The 20605-nt window shown below is 43.3% G+C and overlaps 1 protein-coding gene across 2 annotated transcripts in view; it reads left to right on the top strand.

Moving 5' to 3' along the window:
* FDFT1 (farnesyl-diphosphate farnesyltransferase 1) overlaps positions 1–20605 on the top strand; it is a 35291-nt gene that overhangs the window by 934 nt on the left and 13752 nt on the right. The window contains exons 2-5 of one of the 2 annotated variants that reach the window (XM_040626448.1): positions 10424–10521; positions 11440–11623; positions 16487–16615; positions 19020–19211. In XM_040626448.1, the coding sequence (XP_040482382.1) occupies positions 10424–10521; positions 11440–11623; positions 16487–16615; positions 19020–19211 (603 nt within the window). Of the gene's footprint in view, positions 1–10099; positions 10522–11439; positions 11624–16486; positions 16616–19019; positions 19212–20605 lie in introns of those variants that run through there. The other variant, XM_008705068.2, reaches the window with a different exon arrangement.

Genomic DNA, 20605 nt, shown 5'->3' with positions numbered 1-20605 from the left:
CAAATTTTGTATTATATTAGCACGTGATAAATACTATGGGAAAAACTAGAACAGGATGAGGATTAGCGGCGGTGGTGGTGGGTGGGGAACAAGCGCAGTCTAAAACCGTGATCAGTGGGTGTCTGGGCGGCTCAGTCGGTCAAGGGTCTGACCTTTGATTTTGATTTCGCTCAGATTAAGACCTCAGGGTGGGGAAATCCCGCGAGGGGCTGGGGAGGGGAATTCCCGCTCAGCCAGGCGCTCTCTCCCTCTCTGCCTGTTCGCTCACGCGCTCTCTTAAAAAACAAAAACACTATGGAGATATAAATTTCCACATCACTCTTTACATAGGGGTAGAAACGCTTCAGATCCATTTTGGGGACAAAGTGGGGTCCAAAACATTAAAAAGAGGTCCTAGAGTTGAAATTCTAGGAATAAAATCACCCAGAGAGAAATGAAAAGCTTTGAGGGTTGTGAAGCCGGAAAAGGAGGGGTGTTACTGCTGGACCAGGTGCCCGGTGTTTTATGGGGCTGTTAAGTGCCGCAAATGATTTTTGCTCTCTTGTGTCAACGATAAACGCCAACTCGATGGTGGGCCCACCCGCCTTTTAAATGGTCCGCAGCCTCGCGCAGATACAGCACAGGAGGTGTGCGTCACTGAAGAGCTAATCTGGCCGGCAGGACAAACACGATTACACACGTGGTGGGATTATTGACAAAATCGTAGCGAACTCTCGCCTGCTGGGCTCTCACCAAAAGCCCACGCACGCCTGAAGCCAGGATCCACTGCACTCCCAGCTCGGGTCTGGGTTCGCGTTCCAACCTCCACCTGGGGAAGTGGAGGAAAAGGCCCACCCCCATAGAAGCACCAATCCCGCTCGCCCGCCCCTTTCTCTTCTCCAATTAGCTTAGAGGGTATGGTCGTCACGCCAGCCTCATCCTACCGCCGGTTGGCCGGCGTCTTCCTGGGGCGAGCGGTCCTAGCCAATCAGAGCCCGTCAGTCCACCCCGCGAGCCCACGAGAAGTGGAGCGAGAGCCGGAGACCCGTTGGGGGGGCGGGGAAGTGGGCGTGGCGCCCCGCTCTGGGCCCGCCTCTGCTCCGCCCCAGTCGTCGCGCCTTCTGGTTTTAATCCTTCGTTGAGTGCCGGCCGGTGTCTTCCAGAGGTGTGCGGGTATTGAGCGCCCAGCCCCGGCAACCTGCCGCCTGCCGCTAGCATGGAGTTCGTGAAGTGCTTGGGGCGCCCGGAGGAGTTCTACAACCTCCCAGCCAGATGGCCGGCATGAGCGGTGTGAGCACCTCCAAGATGGACCAGGTGGGTCATCTCCGTTCTCCCGGTAGAAGTGGCGCGCTGCGCCATGCCGCGGCCTAGGGCCTGACCGGCAGGCCCCACAATCGAGAGCGAGGGGCGCGGCGAGCGAGTGCCAAACGCCTCTGGGGTAGCAGACCCCCACCCCTTCTGGCGGCCCCACCCGCCCAGCCTGGTTCCGCTTTCCTTACCCCAAATCCCGCGCAGCTGGCCGACGTCCCTAAGGCGGGCCTCCTCTTCCCGCCCCCACCCTCCCTCAGGTGATGGTCTTGATGCTTAAAATGTTTCTGTTCTTTCAAGACATTGGTTGTCAGGTAGTTTTTCTTTATATTTCCTTCTGCCCTGGAGCATTGATATTTATCGGTGTCTTAATAGGTGGTTGCAAAATTGAGATTATATGGGTAGATTAAGTGGGAGAGAACGTGTGAGAGAATTTCATGAAGGGAATGAACTATGCAGATATGGCCACAGTACCTTTTTGGGAATGAAACCTTGCTCATCTTTCCAGTTTTCGGTTACACTTTCAAAAGCTTCCCTCACTATCCTGCAGCCTTATCAATCCCTATTTCTCAGTCCTTCCTCGGTTTTTTATAACATATTTACTCTTCCAAGTTCTTATTAGTTATCTGTATGTCTGTTGATTAGCAACATTGTTGGTCTCTTGAAGGCCAAACTTGGTTTTATTTACTTCTATTTCATCTGCCTCATTCTTGTATCCTTTGCTAAATGAATGCTTGTTTACAAAGGTATTTATTAATACAAGAAAATTATTCTTAAGTGATTAATGAATGAATAGACACATTCAGCTGAATATGTGGATTATATCAAAACTTTTAAATTCTTTTCTCCAATGGGGACATCACAAGGACTATTCTTTGTTTTAATGTACTCTTAATTGGTGTCCTTTATTAAACCACTTTAATTTCTCATCAGAAAAAAATTCTTCTCTTTCCCTCGTAACTCAGGATCCTTCTCATCCTTCAAGGTCTAGCTTCAGTAAGTGCCACTTCTAGTCACCATTCAGCGGACAGTTTTGGACACCTGTTCTGTGCTAGGTGTTATGCTGTGTGCCCCATGGCAGGATGGCATGTATAGACAAATAATACTTACAAAGAGCTCACCATCTTGTCAGGTCAATAAAATATTACCAGATTGTTCATGGAAAATTCAGGTAGGCACCATAACAAGTTACCTGTGAAACTCCCTCCGCCATTTTCTCTGGTACTACCTGTAACAGTCCCATAGGCTTGTATTGTGGTTATTTGTGTATTGCTTTTATGATCCGCAAATCCCTTTCAGTTTTAAGATTCTATATTTGATTCTGGACTTTTAAGCTGTTCGGATATAGGAATCTTGTTCCATGTCCCTTTAGTGAATTAATGAATAAAAGGTGGATGCACTACCCTAGAAACCTCTAGTTTTTTAAACAAGCTAAACTTAAGTAACTGTGGCAGAATATATCAGGAAGTTTACGGTAGGGAAAACTCAGTTCTGGTTGGGATAGGGGATTCATCTTTTGGGGGATGCCTAAAGGAATTACAACTTTACATTGCTCCTGTGCCTTGCTCAACAGATGTTTAATTAGAGATTCTTACTACGAGTTTTTGGAGCTTTCCTGAAATTATTTGCAAATATTTATGTTATTGCGCATTTGTGTGTTTTGAGGGGAGAACAGTGGAACATATTCTTCCAGGGATCTGTGCTCTAAAACAGATAGTCAGTGCTTTATAATCCAGTTTGTACAGTCTCCTGAACACCTCCTCTGACAGGTAGTTCACTACCTCTGGAGACTTGCCCACTCCATCCCCAGACAGTTTTGGATTTTAGGAAGCGTTACCTTACAGTAAGCTGACCTTTTTTCACTCTGTTCTCCCTCTGGAACCAGAGTCTCATCCTTGTTGTGTAATACAGCACTTGACATATTTTAAGAGAACTCTCATATTCTCTGTGAATACTGATATTCAAGCCAAATGTTTTATGTTCTTCCTTTAGTTATCATTATCTGTTACTCTTTCCAGACCATTTACCAACCTGGTGTCTCTCCTTTTGAAGTCTAGTGTTCAAAGTTGAACAGTACTCTTTCAGTCTGGTCATTTCAGAACTTTAAATTCCTTTCTTATGGATGCTGTATTTCTATGTAATGTAGTTTAAGACTACTTTCACTTTAAAAAATATATTTTAATTATAAAATATTTCAAGCAAATAGAAAAATATTGAAAATACTGTAACCAGTTTGTGTCTATTTCCAAGATTAGATGTATAGTGTTTGCTGTATTTGCTTCATCTTTTTTTTCCTTAAGAAATAAAACGGCCATGTACAAATAAAGTCCTTTTCCGCGTCCCACCTCCCCACCACATCAGTGTTCCCTATCTTTTTTAGGTAGTCTCATCATGCTGTGGACTTAGAATTGTGGTCAGTCAGATCCCTAATTGCCTTGCTCGGGATAATTTCTTCCATTCTGATGCCCTGCTGAGAGACTTTTTAAACCTAGATCATTACCTTTTAGATAAAGAGTATCATAATAATGCCTAACATTTTTTGAGCTCTTACAATGTACCAAGCACTATTTTATATACCTCCTTACATCTATTATTTAAACATCACAGTAACCTTATAAGGAAGGTACTATTATTTTTCCCGTTTTGTAGATGTAGAACAGAGGCATAGAGAGGCTAATTAATTGCCTGGGGTCCAGTTATTCAGGGGTAGAGCCTCTCTTTGACCTTGGCTGTCTGTCTGCAGAGCTCACTGTCTTACCCCCACTGTGCTGCTTGTCATTCAAATGATGGACCAGACCACACTGAAAGAGTACTGTTGAACTTTGAACACTAGACTTTAAAACGAGAGATGCCAGGTTGGTAAATGATTAAGCAGAGGAGACACATTAAGCAGAGGATGTCCAGAGTCAGCTAAAAATTGACACACTTCCGTGTGATGGGCACAGAGTGGAAAATGCCCACCCTGAGTATGTTCACAGTCTCATGGAGAATAAATAGATGTCCCAAAAGTCAGATAACCTAGGAAGTGCCAAGTAATCTTAAGAACATTTTGCTTTCAGGAAATTTTAGCAAAATGAGGAAATGCCTTCAAGCAAAAGGTTTTTAGAAAACACAGGAAAAGTGCTTTGTAAGGTACTAGATTTAATTTAGTAGGGAGGCTCCTCAGTTGAAAAAGCTACTGTGAGCTTTATAGAGGACTGACCATGACCTGTATGGAGTGATGAGAAAACCAACCTGGAATTGAAGAACACAAGCTAGAAGTATAAAGTTCAGTAAGGGCATGTGGGAGTACAAAAGCTGAGCTCTAAGCAGTGAAGCAGGTAATGGTTAAGAGCAGAACGATGATATGATGAAAGCAACGTTTTTGGAACACAAATTTGGCAAGTGAGTGGGATTAGGAAGAAATTATATTGTGAGTTAGACTAATAAAATTAATAATGATAATAACCATGTCCTAATAACAACAGACCGCATTTATTGAGTTTTTATGTTTGCCAGGCAGTATGCTAAGCTCTGTTATCTCCAGCGTATCAGTTAACTTTCATTGAGTAACAAACCCATGCCTAAACTGGAGATTGGGTGCACAACTGTGTGAATGTATTTAACACTACTGAACTGTATACTTAAAAGCGGTTAAGATGGTAAATTTTATGTTATGTATATTTTACCACAATTTAAAAAAAAAAGCAATTTAGTAATTTAAAATACCAACAACTTGAGTTCACAGTTCTCTGGGAGAGCTGAGGAGTTCTACTGGTCTGGGCCAGTTTGGTTGCTTTCTTCTGGGTTTGCTCAGCTGGCTGGCCGGGTTGTGGCTAGACAGTCTGGTGTTTGGCAGACTGTAGGCTGGACCGTTAAGGGAAGACTGGGCCATATGTGTCTTATCATCTGCAGGCTAGCCCTGGGGTTCCACATGGCAGCTGGAGTTTTCAAGCCAATGCTTGAGTCACATTTGGTGCTGTCTCATCGGCCAGAAACAGCCACAAGGGAGCCCAGATTCAGGGAGGCAGAGAGAGACCCCATACCTTGATGGAAAGAGCCACAAACTTTTGTGGCCCTTTTGTAACTCATCACACTTAGTCTATCTTGACAACAACCTTAAAGCGACAAGCACTATTATTACGGCTCTTTTTCCAGGTTAGCAAACAGTGGCATAAAGTAATCAGATAACTTGTTCAAGTAGTGGTTCCAGGGTGCACACCCAGGCTACTCTGACAACCTCCATGCTCCCGGTTTGGAGGCTGCCTGCAATGAAGAGCTCAGGTTTGGCCCCAGACAGCTGATCGGATCCCAGCACTGTCAAACGTGCTCCTGGCACATCGCAGACACTCTATAATTCCTAGTTCCTTTCTTCCCTTCCCAACCTGGTGTATAATAGCTTCCATCCTTCCCTCCCCCCCTTCTTCCCCCCTTCCTTCCTTTAAAAATTTGTGACCACCAATTGCGTGGCAGATAATGTCTCAGGTGCTAGAGATACAAGAGTGAACAAGATCGGTGAAGACCTTGCTTTTATGAAACTTACTTACATTCTGAAGGAAGACAGAATGAAGAAAAAGCAGTTGACCCTGAAACAATATGGCTTTGAACTGTGTAGATTTACTTATACATGGATTTTTTTCTGATAAATACAGTACAGTACTGTAAATGTATTTTCTTTTTTTATTTTCTCTTTTCTCAAGCTTGCTGTATTGTAAGAATACAGTATATAACATACAAAATCTAAGTGTTAATCGACTGTTATCAGTAAGGCTTCTGCTAATGGCAGGCTATGAGTAGTTAAGTTTTGGGGGAGTAAAAGTTATACGCAGATTTTTGGCTGTGTGGTGGTCCATGCCCCTTATCCCCACATTGTTCAAGAGTCTATTGTATGTAATATTTCAGGTGGAGGGGGGTAAATACTACAAAGAAAAATAATAGCAGGGCAAAGGATCTGAGTGTCTAAAGTCAGGGGACACAATTTATAGGGTTGTGATTTGGTCCAGAAACTTCTCTGAGACTCATTTTCCTCTCTATAAAATACGACTTTTGGAGAAAATGGTAGTGTTGGTTATCACCCCTAGAGAGAGAAGTGGTAAGGGGTAGGAGAGAGACTTTCCATACAATAATCCCTTGATTTTTTTTTTTAAGTGAGACTCTTAGCTCTATGATTTGATGAACAATATAGTACAATATTATTTGTTTTGTTGCTCGCAGTTTTTTTGAGTCCTAAAAGCCCCAAGAGCCATTAAAAAAGAAAATGGTTGAATATAGAGGAAACATAGGAACACATATTTTCTTTCACTTAACATGATCTTAGTTTCTCTCTCTCTCTTTTTTAAGATTTTATTTATTTGAGAGAGTGAGCAGGAGCAGGGGGAGAGGGTGGAAAGAGGGAGAAGCAGATTCCCCCTTGAGCAGGGAGCTTGATGCCAGGCTTGATCCCAGGACCTGAGCGGAAGGCAGAGGCTTAACCGGCTGAGCCACCCAGGCGTCCCCTTTCACTCTTAAGTAACAAAGAAACTGGGGGAAAATGTGCACTTAGCAGATATTGATGGCTGACTATTTCTTTTTTTTTTTTTTAAAGATTATTTATTTATTTGACAGAGAGACAGCCAGCGAGAGAGGGAACACAGCAGGGGGAGTGGGAGAGGGAGAAGCAGGCTCCCAGCGGAGGAGCCTGATGTGGGGCTCGATCCCAGAACGCCGGGATCACGCCCTGAGCCGAAGGCAGACGCTTAACGACTGTGCCACCCAGGCGCCCCAGATGGCTGACTATTTCTATCACAGAAGGATTTGGCTGTAGGAATTTAGGGTTCAGTAAACTTGATTTCTACTGGATTTTTAGGAGCCGATCCATAAATCAGGTCATGCTGCCGCCTGCAAGTTGTGTGATCACTCACAGGGCACATCATGGAAAAAGCAGGGTTTTATATCATGCATTTCTGGCCTCTCTTAAGTCTAAATCCTGACTCTTAGCTGAATAACTTTTGGTAACTTAACCTCCAGGCAACAGTTTCTTCATATATAAAATAGAGATACTAATCACAGTTCCTGAACCACGATTTCTCAACTTGGAAATGGTCTGAAAATGAGGAGTGTTTTCCTAAATCTCACTCAAAGTCATTTGACAGCAAACCTGCCCCGACTTGAAGTGATCCTGGCTTAGTATAAATATTCAAATGTTTTGCTGAAGAAATATTAACAGTTAATTATGGGATATTACTCCATAGCAGTTGGGGCTGTATATGCATCTTATTGCCTATTTCCTAAAGCGCTAAAAATTCTGAATTCTGCCATACATCTGGCCATGAAGTTTGAATGAAAGTGAATATAGGTCTGTAATATCTTCCTTAAAGGGTTTTGTAAGAATAAAAAGTAATATTTGTATTGTGCTTGGTATGCAGTAGCTGCCCAGTAAACGGTAGTTATTAATCTTACTGTTAAACATAAATTTGGTTATTTGGGGGGTTTCTCCCCATTCTGAGGAACCTGCATTGAAGTCTGAAGGAAAAATGTGGGAATGGTTGGTAGCTGTTCACCTGTGGGACTGTCTTTCCTGGGAGTCCCAGTCTGGGAGTTCAGCCTTGCTCTTCTAGCCATTGCACAGTCTTCCTCCAAGTGCCCTTCATCCCTGTTTTTCTCTCACTTGAGAGTTCTTGGGAGTGTGCGGGAGTGTGCTTCATGTCACACAGCAGTGGGAAGCATCAGGAGGCTCTAGAGACAGGCAGCAGTTAGCTCTGGTCTTTTTTCCACCCTCTCCTCCCTGCCAGCGCATGGGAATCAAGCAGTGGAAATTTTCATAGTGAGTCAAGTTCTCCAGTGCTTAATAGTTCTGTCTTCCTGTATCGTCCTGGTAATTTGAGGAAATTACTGTTATGGAGTGAGGAACTGAAGCAAATAGGTGACAGGAAAAAGAATGGTGAGGGAAGGCGACAGGGAAGGGATTTATGGACCTTGCTCATTTTCAGAGTGGAGGTGTGTTGATAAGCAGGGCTTGTATTCCTTAAGGTTGTTGCTCTTCAAAAACCTGTCCAGCTTTTATTGGAGCTCATGGTTAGAAGTCAGCCCCCAAACCATTAGTTGTAGCGGAGGATTAAAACGCTGGGCAATGCGGTGAAAGGAATCACTGTGACCTGGTAACAACGGTTCCTGTGAAGAGCTGCCATAGAGCTCAGTAATACCTGTTATTCTGTGTCTTACTTGATTGCAAAGCCTGGCCTCTCCACACTGGAGAGCGAAGGAGATGGTGAATGGTTTTTAAATACTCTGAACAGGAGCATGTGGGTGGCTCAGTTGGTTAAGTGTCTGCCTTTGGTTCAGGTCATGACCCAGGAGTCCAGCTCCCCCCCACCTCAGCTTAGCGGGGGGGGGGGGGGGTCTGCTTCTCCCTCTGCCTCTGCTGTTCCCCCTGCTTATGCACTCACTTGCTTGCTTGCTCTCCGTCAGATAAATAAAATGTCTTAAAAATAAATAAATACTCTGAAGATATTCATTTATTCATCAAACCTTCACTGAGTATATTTATATGCCAGACACTGCATGAAATGATTTTACTAATATATGGTGCTCAGTAAACATCAATTTTTACTAATCATTTTTTATTGAACATGGCAAGGAAATGAAATTCTCATGATTATGTGATTTTCTTTAAAGCTTTACTCTTGGTAATATGATATGCATCCATGATAGGAAATTGAGGAAATAATATACATATAAAAAAAACATGGGTCCACTAGGGTCCAAGGTTCACTGTTAACATTCTAAAGCGACTGCAGTATTTCCCACCAGTGGATATGCCATATGTATATTTTTAACCACTCTTCTGTTAGATATTTCAAATGTTTTCGTTCTCTTAAAAAGAGAGGGATACCGCGGGCTGGCAGGATATATGGGAACTCTGTACTTTCCACTCAGTTTTCCTCCGAACGTAAAACAACTCTAAAATTAAAGTCTGTCTAAAACAAACACACAGCAGGTCTTTCAGCTATGCTTGCTTTGAAACTATGGCTTTTTTTTTTCCTGGAAAAAACGATTCTTGTTTTCCTTAGGGAAGAGTAAAGTTCAGAAAGCAGCTCATTATAGCTCACTAATTTGAAAGAGAAAGAGGATTAGAAATCTTAAAAGTAATAGCTTTCAGGAGGATAGAAGACATTTAAGAGGTGTTAAAGAAAAGTCAGAGGTGGACAGTAGTTAAAGCAGTAAAAACAGGTTTTATTCAGAATAGCCATTGCAGTAGGGGAAAAGAGACCTCAGTATAGAACTGGGCTCAATATTGAATACAACAAGGAAAAGTGGGAATTTCTAGCCAAGGAGCAGAGTGGAGGGGTCGGTGGATGGAAAATAACGAAGGTGGAACATTTGGGGTGAGGGCCATTCTCGCCAAACGACCTAACCTAACGGGATTCCCGATGGAGGCCGACCAGAGCGATGGGATAATGGGGAATGAGGAACCCTGCCGGACCAGGCGGGGTGATCAGTAGCAGGATTCTTGCTAAAATTGGGCGATGCAGGGATAGACATAGAAGTACAAGAGTGGAGGGTTCAGTGGAGCCAGACTAAAGTTTGGTGAAGGAAAGATTCTGGCACCAGGAGGAAGAGCCAGCTTCTCTGAGTGACCTGGGCTCCGCTAGCTACCGGTGGGTTCCGGGAACAAGGGGAAGACTTGGAGGGAGGCACCGGTGGCGAAGGGGTGGCAGGCGGGTGGGGGGAGCAGGGGGCGGGGCGGGACAGGGGCGGGGTTGACCTCCGTCCCCAGTTGGGGGGCGGGGCAGGCCACCCGCGAGCCTGTAGGGGTGGAGGGAGAGCCTGCCCCGCCCCTCGGGGGCGCCTCCCAGCCCCGCTCGGGTCTATGGAGGAAAAACTCTACGCAGGCCCTACGATTCCCATGGCCGTGGCCGCCTGCGGCACCAAGGCCATGTCCCTGTTCAAGCGGACGTTAGTTCTGAGCCCCACCGCGGCACCCCGAGGCACGGGCACGGGCGCAGGCTCCCCGCCGCGCGGCTGCCCCTTGTCTCCCGCCGCCTGGCCGTCCAAGGACTGGCCGCGGGGGGAAGGCGTCTGCGGCAGGCTGCGGACCCCGCCGGCAGCTGGCCGCCTGCCCCAGTCCCACTCCTGCTCGTCCACATCTCCCACCTCCGTGTGTCTTCTCTGCCCCCAGGACTCGCTGAGCAGCAGCTTGAAAACTTGCTACAAGTATCTCAATCAGACCAGTCGCAGTTTTGCAGCTGTCATTGAGGCGCTGGATGGGGAAATGCGGTGAGTGGCCAGACAGCTCCTTTTCACTTGGGGGAGGAGAGCTTTTCCCGGGGACATTGAGCCGCTCGAGGCTACTTTCTGACAGCCCCTAGCGTTGCAGTCTCCGCTGTGGCTCAGCTAGAGCGTGCCCCACCAGAGTGAAGGAAATGTTCTGGTTGGAACACCCATGTGTTTACTTTAGAATGCCCTTCCAGGCACTTTGCCATCTAATAGTGTCCCTGTGGGCCCAGCTCTTTCAGGGAAGCGGGGAGGAATCGGGGTGGGGGATGGTGGTGTTTATTAACTTTTTTTTAGTCCTGGCAGCTGAACCTGTCTCTGAGTAGGTCATGCATTTTTCTTGGCTTCACCATGCTACTTTGCAATTCTAGTATATGGGGTTAATTCTAATGAAGTTGCTTTTTTTTTTTTTTAAAGTTTTATTTCAGTAATCTCTGTACCCCACCTGGTGCTCAAATTTAGGACTCCTGACTGAACCAGTCCAAGCTGCTTCTGGGCAGATTCATACATGAACCTAGACCAATTGCCTTTGTGTATGATAGTATTTATACTGAAAAGTTACTGTGTCTTTTGACTATATTTTTTATCTGCAAAAATAGTTCCATGTAAACACTTGGCCTGTTGATCGTTGTACATTTGTTCTGTGTTTGTTAAATGTAACTCATTCTGGAAGTAGTTGTGACATCCAGCTGGTAGGGTTTTATTTTAATTTTGTTTTTTCTGAATAAACCACTGAAGTTCATTGTTCCCATCCAAGAAAGGAAAACTAAGATGTCTCGCTGAGTACAAAAACCTTTGGCTATCCTTTCATAGTTCTTTAGAGGTAGGGCTGTAGGAGGGTTTGCATAAATGACGTGTATTTTAAAATAAATATCTTGGAACGTTTGTCCCGTTATATTAATAGTTATTCCTTTTTTACAGCCATGCCGTATGCATATTTTATCTGGTCCTCCGAGCTCTGGACACTCTGGAAGATGACATGACCATCAGTGTAGAAAAGAAGGTTCCACTGCTACACAACTTTCACTCTTACCTTTACGAACCAGACTGGCGGTATATGGAGAGCAAGGAGAAGGATCGGCAAGTGCTAGAGGACTTCCCAACGGTAGCGGAATTACAGCTCTCTTCTGCGTGTGGTTGTTTGTATAACTGATGATGTAGTTGTCAGCCACCCCTCATCCCTGTAGAGAACAGCAAAATAAGCAGTGTGAGGGCAGCGTAATCTAATGTGATGGGTAAGAACTCCGGTAGCCGAGACTCTGAAGCCACACTGCCTGGGTGGGAATCCCATCTCTTCCAGTTATTACCTGGTGCGGAGTGATGTGTCCTGTGTAAACGTCAGTTTCTCCATTTATAGAGATAATAACAGTACCTGCCTCATATTGTTGTGAGGTTTAAAAGAGTCAAGATAGTCCAGTGTTTCTTCCTTTGGAAAAATACATTCTAATTCCAGCGTTGTAAAAGTTGGATTCTCAGGCTCGCTCACAAAACCTGTTGCCTATCTAATACAGCCTGAGTGTAGAGGGCTGCTGGCTTCTGGTACCCTTAGCCTGGTAGCATGGATATACTGTTCAGGATGGGTCCAGCTGGGGGAAGGACCGAAGCAGGGTGATCTTCTGTCACTTACAGCTGTGTGAACCTGGACAAGTTCCTAAGTTTCTCTGCCTCAGCTTCCTCATTTGTAAAGTTAGAGCTCTGAGGATTGATAAGTTCGTATGTATAAAGTACATAGAGGAGTGCCTGCTATATTCTAAGTATTCTATATATATTAGGTATTCAGTCCATTCCGTTGGACTAAAGTGGGTTGTGATTAAAATCTTGAGTTTTAGAAAATTGGCAAGGTTATGTTATATATGTGACTAGGTCTTACTTTTCAGGAATTTGCATGTCTTATCACACAAATAAGTACTTCTTTCATATCTCATAAATAAAAGGTTGATTTAGTGAAGTCTCATGTTCTCTAATAGACCAAAGAAGCCCTTCTTTTTGTACGCAGTTGCCAGAATTTGGGGAAAAGAATAGTCCTCATGTGGCCGTTGCTACTGAAACAGATCTATATTCCTGAGTGGGGAAGGGAGGAATCCACCTGATACAAAAGAATGTTTGAGAGACTTCTTTGGATCAAGGGCTGTTTCAGATTACTGAGATCATGTCTTTGCTGTCAGAGATAAAAATAAAAGACAATAAAGTTCAAACCAAAAGAAAAAAACCTGTGAGGAGTAATTAGATGGAGCTGATACAGTACAATACAGTAGAAAAGAAGAAAAAGGAAAAAGACCTGTGAAGAAGAATTAGATGGGGAATGAGAGAGCTCACCTAGAGAAGGTACCAGTGATTTTGGCTCTCCCAGGACATCTCTCACGTGACCAGAGGCTGGGTGTCCTCTGACTGGAAATCTGGGGCCATTCACTGATGAGCTTGTGAAACTCTGCTAACACAGAGGAAGTGCTGCAAACAGGGTCCCATAGCATTTATAACTGATGTGTATTCTCACTTAAAAAAGTTGTATTCTAGCTAGAGCCTCCAAAACCAAAAAACCCTTCCAAACTATTTCCGAATTGGGTAGATTCATAACAAATACTTTCTAGTCATGGACTAAAGGTCATCGGTATTTTAAAAATCAAGGCAGCCCTACCCACTCAGCCAAAATGAGAGAATATGAAAATGTGTGAATGTCAGAATAATTTGGGGGGGGGTATAGCTAGTAAATGTTTAGCTAATATTTCAATATGCTTAGAAAACCAAAGTCTTCTTTATAAAGAATTACTGCATTCCAGTGGAAAAACAACAGTTTGTTCAAGCAAATTTCAACATGAAATTGATCTTTTCCTGTGTTGGGTAGTAGGGTGAAAGCAGAAAGATACTCCCCTCCTGAGAGCAGAGACTCCCCCTGGCAGTGTAGAAGGGAGCAGAGGGCACAGGCCAGGCATCACTATTTCGCTGGTGTTAACCTTTTATATCCTTAAGAATGTGAAACATATGAAGCTATGTGTTTCGTGAGGATGTAACTTTGAATTGGAGGTCCTTTCAGCCTGTCCTTCCGGTTGAGATAGGAATATATGAAAAGTCATAGTGTCTTATTTTCGTAGGGAATGCTTTGTGCACCTGCTGATCTGTCCCAGCATCTCCTTGAGACAGGATGCACAATTTGAAGGGTAGTGCAGTCTCCTTGGGTTAGGTGTACCGTCGGTTTTGGGCGAGGTCCTAAGGCAGAACAGATAACTTGGACTCACTCACACAATACTGCTCTTAGACTGAGGTAAGAAGCCCCCCCCCCCCTCCTGGCCTCTCACGTTAGAGGGCCCTACTCAAAGAGGTGAGGGGTCCCCAGGGCCATGGGAGTGTGCCTGCCCAGAGCTTATGCAGCTCCCCTTCTAGACTATGTTCTGGCTGTGTGGAATTCCCTGCCCTCGATTCCCTGAGCCTACTTCCTGGGTTTGCAGTCTGTTCCCTCAGGTCTGTCTTCTCCAGGATGAACCATATACCAGCGATCCTGCCCCTAGGCCTTCTGGTGCTAGACAGAGCTGGGAGTGGGAAGGCCAGGGTGCAGGCTGGGAGCTGGGGATCAGCAGTCTCTGCTCTGCTGCATTTTGGAACAAAGCCCTGAGAGAAATTTAAATTCACATCTGAGTCTTTCAGGGTGTGGTGAAGGTGTCTTTGTAAAAGCCCGAAAATAGCGCATACTGTTTAACAAGTTACTAGTGTGACTGATAATTTCAAGATTTTGAGCCAGTACGGTATGTGGGCCTCCATTTGTGCTCTTGTCCCGGGCCCCACAGACTTCAGGCATAAGCCTAGACAAAGTATTCTCACCAAGTGAGCCCTTCCTCAATGTGTGTGCATTGAAATTGAACCTGGTGTTTCATGCTTCAGTGGTCATTAGTTGGTATCGTTTGAAGCCAGGCTTTCTAGAGCTTTCACTGTATATTATGGATTAGATTAGAGTGTATCTTTTTCACCTGGTACTGGTGGAAACTGGTGGTCTTGGAGATCTACCCTTAAACACAACTTAAGGAATAGCATAGGGTTATTTTTAAATGCTAATAGCAATGATAACATACATTTATTGAGCTATGAATTAGTTATGAAATATATTTCATTATTGATTTACTATTTGTATTATTTTATGGTAATGTAGTTTTAACATTTAATCACTGGCATACTTTTCTGCTCTTTTAAAAATTGGTTAAAAACAATGAAACTATTGGTTTTTCCAGAAAAAAAAAAAGGTTGAAAACAGAATTTTGCATATAAGGGAAGAAGGTAGAATTACCCAGTGTTTGGTCATACCGTCAACGTCCTGAAGTTCATAGGAAATTTTTATTTGTAGGTGAATGGAAGTGTCCTGCACCTTTGACCCCTACTTGGTATTTGGTCCTCCTCCATTATGCTAGTGGATTCACCATGATATCCTTCCTTCGTGTACTTGAGTCACCAGAGAGTGACTTAAGCCCCTACAAATCTACTGTAGTTGTCGAACAATTACCTGGAGGGACAGTAAAAAGGCCTTGTGGTTCATTTCACTCGGCAGAGCTCGTCACTCCTACAGAGTCGTGAAATTGGGTGCCTAGTGTGGAGGAGTCAGCAGGGCTCTCTCCCTCCTTCCCGTGTCTGGGAAAACATCACTTTTCCCTAGGTATTTTTGTTTCCATTTTTTTTGCATTAGATAATAAGTCCCCAAAAGTTGTTGAAGGGGATTGTTCTCATTCAGCAGTGAAGTGTTTACTTCATTTTGGAGTAACCTAATTCAGAATCAAGCCACTCCTCCCCCCACCTCACCGGGCTTTGCTCTCTTAAATAGAATGACCTAGTCCAGGGTCTGTTGAAAGAATGGGGTCATAGGGAGATTTCAGGGATTCAGATACCCTTTCATACAGTTGCTCATTTGTTTCAATCCACAATAGGAAGGACATTTTGGCTGTCTTGGAACAACTATTCTGGAAAGAACAGCATTGTGGAAAGACTGGGTTAATTTTATGGATTGTGGGGGAGTTTCACAGTTGATGTTGATCAGAGTAGTCCTAAGGTTTCTTAGGCTTCTGAATCGCTTTGGTGCTGTGTAACCAGCTGGTTTTCCCCTCAGGTCCTTAAATATAGGTGTTTCCTGAGGAAGCTTTTCTAACCTTTCTGTAGACATACACCAAGTATTTCTCACTTTTGATGCTTAATAAAGTCTGTTAACTTTTTTCAGTATTGTGTGTTGGCTCTAGTAATATTTTGCAGCATTTTAAGAAGTTTTGTGGTGTTTCTATACTGTATTTTGATCATCTAGAAATACTTCTTTAAACTTAAACAGGATGTTGTGCAATAGCAATGAATTTAAAACCATCAGTACAATTTCTACATTAGAGCTCAGACAATGAAAAAAAAATGTTGGGTACCGTGCCTCAGATTGAGCTAAATTGAGTTGTTTAAGGAATTAAAATGTGTAGCCTTATAGTGGGGGAGACATTATAACTTCCTGATAGAAATTGGGAAATTGATGATAGAAAACGGTTGGCTGATCTCCTCAGTAGAATGTAAACTGTACTGGGGCTGAAGTTTCTGTTCCTTTCCAGGCTGTGTATCCCCAGTGCCTAGAACAAAGCTTGTGAAGTAGGAAGTGCTTGATACATGTTTGCAGGAATGAGTCTTCCCTGTCATGAGGTTTGTCTGAAAGGAGGCGTTCTTCCTAAAATTCTTACATTTATGTCCACTTTATGTTGAAGCACCTCATTTATTATCTGTTGGAAAGATGAGTGTAGAGTGAGACTTTGATTTTCTTTTGAGTCTAGAAACTTCAGCATTTTTAGATCCTTCTATTTTAACAATTATAACATTTCTGAGCTTATTATGCAATATGTAGAAAATTAGCACAGTTCTAATATTAATTCTACTATTGCTTTGTTTTATGATCTGTAGATACCATGTTGGTTCCCAGTGTAAATATGTATTTCATATTTTCTGTTTTTTGTGATTTCCATTTCAGATCTCCCTCGAGTTTAGAAATTTGGCTGAGAAATATCAAACAGTGATTGTTGACGTTTGCCGGAAAATGGGATTTGGGATGGCGGAGTTTTTGGATAAACACGTAACTTCTGAACAGGAGTGGGACAAGGTCAGTGTTTACAAAGCAGCGTTGCTGTGTGGTGAGTAGGACAGAGCTGGCAGTATGCGCTGTGAAGTTCGGAGTGAGGAATAAAGTTGTCTACCGGTTCCAAACGTTCTGGTTTTACAACCCTCCTATGTAGCTTGAATGTCTCATCATAAACACTTAATAAAGGGGCTTATAGTTGAATGCTTGAAATAATCCCTGCCCTACGGAGTTTACCATTAAGTTAGGCCAAAGTGAATATAACCTGTCCCCGAGGTACAGACATGAAGCTTCTAAAAGTGCCTCTGACTTGCTGTGAAATTTTAAATAAATGGCCAAATTACTTCATGTAATATAGAGATACCCGAGGTTTTCACATCTTAACAATGTGTTTTTTGTTATTTACTTTCTTCCATTACTGAGTATGTGTGTATGTAGACACACCTTAGTATCTGAATCAATCTCCAGTTCCATCTTTGCACAAGATGACTTTTAAATTCCGTGCCAGCTTGACCCCATTTGTTGACGAGAAGTAGGTATCACTTAAACTGTTAAATTGTATGTGTGTTTCCTTTCCAAGTTAGGAGAATCCAGAGGTACTAACTTAGGATCGTAGGTGTGTTGTGCTGAGGAGTGAGTACCTCTCCAGTACCTTACTTCTTCCTTTCCCGTCATCTCCTTACACAATTAACACGATAGGAGAAGTTCCAAGTTTCTCGACCTCCCTCCCCAAGTTCATATGGCGGTTATAAACGAATCCGTGTGGGGATTAGCAGTGGGAGACCCTACGTGGATGAGATTGTCTTCCTCAGGAGACAGGGTAGCTGGAAAGGGCTGTGAGAGCAGATGATGTGGCAGATAAAATTATAATGGCTTTTCTTTGGCCCGAGTTTATTCCTGAGCAGCAGCTGTGGAGGATATTGGCCAGGGGAGGAGTGAGGGGGCAGGGAGAAAGTGCTTATCCAGACAAAGTGACCTAATTGACAATGGGGACTAAACTAAACATCGAAACACCGGATAGGAAAGGGGGGTCTTGCCCATTTTCCATAGGAAAGATGTTTGTGAGACTTCTTCATTTCCCCAGTGGAAGCAAAGACATGTTAAACATCTGAACTATGTGTGTATTTTGTATCTTTAATAGTGTTTAAGTTGGGATCTCAGAAGAGACTCAACTACATACATACTCCTTGGGTGAGTGTAGGTTCAAAGTCTGGCCTCTTAATCCTTCGATCCTCAAAACTTACTGGCAACATCTTTGGGGCTGCTGGCTTATGCTCTCCAAGTTAGCATGAGTGAGGTTGCTGTTGGAATTATTCATTTATGAATTTAAAGTTAAAGCTGAAACTCCTCCTGGCCGAAAATCAGCACTGGTTAGCTGCACAGTTGACTCCCTTTTCTGCCGTGCAGACCTATTCAGGAGACCCAATGATAGCTTGTTGAATACAAGTTCTGATTAGATGAAATTCAGTACTTTTAGTGATCCGCTCCGCCTACCCCCAACTTTGAAGGAAGAAGACTCCTTCCATTCTAGGAGTATTTCTATCCGAAGAACTATTATCTTAAAATCTACTTTTCCTTGGGCAGCACTAAGGACATACTATGTTCTTTAATTTCTAGTAATTCTTTTTAAACTTCTTGTAGCTGTCTGCAGCTCATTTCTCTGTATATTTTAGCATATCTATACTCTTTCCAGATTCTTCCTTTCTTAGACCATATTTCAAGTACTTTTCTCTTTGCCATTTCATTCTGCCCTTTCATTAGTCTGGCTTTGTCTTACTTTCATCCAGAGCCCTCCTTTGGTCTTTCCCGAACTTTTACCCTTCCTAATGTCCACCCCAGAGTGTACCTTCTTTAACTGCTCTCCACTTCTTAAATTGTGTAATGGACATTCATTTTGTAAGAGTATTGCATTAAGTTGTCTTGGAATACTGTTTTCAGGAGAGGATAGCTTTGAAAAACCACTTTTACAGGAAAAAAACTCTTTGACAATCAAGAATGACGTTTACCAAGATCTCTTTTGAGAAGAGGCAGTTTCAGCGAAGTTGTTAGAGCCTGCCTCATAAGCCAGACTACCTGGCTTTGAGTCCCTGCCCTTTGTCTTCCAGATGAGTGATTTGGGGCAGTCAATTAACTAACCTCTGTTTGCCCTAGTTTGCACATCTGTAAAATGGTGATGGTAATGATGCATGCCTCATAAAGGTGATTGTGAGGATTGAATATGCAGAGTGCTTAAAACAGTGGCAAGAACAGAGCCGTAGTACATATGTATATTTGTGTTTTTTAATCAAAATGAGATCTTGTACATTCTGTTTGGAAACTGTTTTGGGGTTTTGTTTTTTGGTTTTTGTTTTTTTTTTTTTTTTTTTTTTTTTGTAACTAATGATCTTGGGTGTTTCCATTTTAGTAAATACTTCATCATTTCTTACAGTACTGTCACTATGTTGCTGGACTGGTGGGAATTGGCCTTTCCCGTCTGTTCTCAGCCTCAGAGTTAGAAGATCCCTTAGTTGGTGAAGACCTAGAGTGTGCCAATTCTATGGGCCTGTTTTTGCAGAAAACAAACATCATTCGTGATTATCTGGAAGACCAGCGAGAAGGAAGAGAGTTTTGGCCTCAAGAGGTAATAGATCTAGGGGATTTGGGAAAAATAATTTTAAATACTTTCTGAAAACAAAACAAATCTTTTGGTTGCAGGTGATAGATATGTGAATCAAACTACCTTAGACAATGTAAGAAAATGTATAAAACAGGTTAGGATTTAGTTTGCTTCATGGTAGACTGGCTAAATCCAGGGGTTCAGACTATATATAGTCATACACACACACACACACACACACACACACACAAACTCATAGAGAGGCTCTGTCCCCATTCTTTCTCTTGGATAGGCTTTCTCCAAGTGGTGGATATAACAACTCATGACTCACAATCTGCTAGTTTAACAAAGCGTTCTTAGGAAGGCCCAGTTGGTGGGGCTTGGATCCTGTGCCCAACCCATAATCAGTTACCGCAGCCAGAGGGCTGAGTACTCTGGCCAGACCTGGATTATATCTTCCCAGCACACATAGGAAGGATTCCCCCCAAAAGAAGGATTCTATGGCAGGAAGGAGGAAGATGCTAGAGAGACGAAAACTATAGAATGTTCATCTTGATCTTTGACTTAATTTTTAAAAAAGGATAGGACAAGGAAAGGCTTGGACATTGGCTTTATTCAGAGGGAAAGCCAGAAAATCTTAGGACTATTTCCTGATTTTACTCCAGCATTTGCTTATTGCTTTCCATAAAATGGTTTCCTGAAACCAAGTGTTTCTAATTTTTTTATTTTTTATTATTTAAAGATTTTATTTATTTGAGAGACAGAGCATGAGCAGGGGGAGGGGCAGAGGGAGAGGGAGAAGCAGTCTCCCCACTGAGTGGGGAGCCCAATGTGGGACTCCATCCCCGAGCCCTGAGATCATGCATGACCTGAGCTGAAGTCAGATGCTTAGCTGAATGAGCCATGCAGGCACCCCAACCAAGTGCTTTTAAAGTGAAAAAAAGGCAGGTGACAAAGTAGGGAAAATATTTGCAACTTATGCTGCAAATATGGGGCTCATATTCCTAGTATAAAAACTGCTAAAAGTTAAGACCAGCTATGTTATAGAAAACTGGGCAAAGAAATAAGAACAGATTGTTCATGGAAAGAAAGATCTTTTTTTTTTCTTTTTTTTTGAAAAGAAAGATCCTTAAACAGCTGAGAAGATGATCAATAAAAAATTCACATTAAAACTACCCTGGGCTGAGACATCCTTGTTTGGCAAGCTTCCCAGGTGACTCCTGTGGGGGCAGGGTTGCCACAGAGCTCTTGGTCGCTCTTCCTTGGACACCAAGGCTCAGCGAAGGGATGGGGTGTGTATGAGGACCCACAGTAAGTCAGTGGCCACCTGGAAGGGCCGCCTCAGTGTCTGGGTCCCAGCCGGGGCCTGCCTCCTCCACCACTCCCCCCCCCCCCGTTATCACACTGCCTCTCACCCA

Source organism: Ursus maritimus, unplaced genomic scaffold, assembly GCF_017311325.1.
Source record: "Ursus maritimus isolate PB19 unplaced genomic scaffold, ASM1731132v1 scaffold_11, whole genome shotgun sequence".
Taxonomy (NCBI): domain Eukaryota; kingdom Metazoa; phylum Chordata; class Mammalia; order Carnivora; family Ursidae; genus Ursus; species Ursus maritimus.
This window is presented reverse-complemented; position numbering and strand designations above follow the sequence as displayed.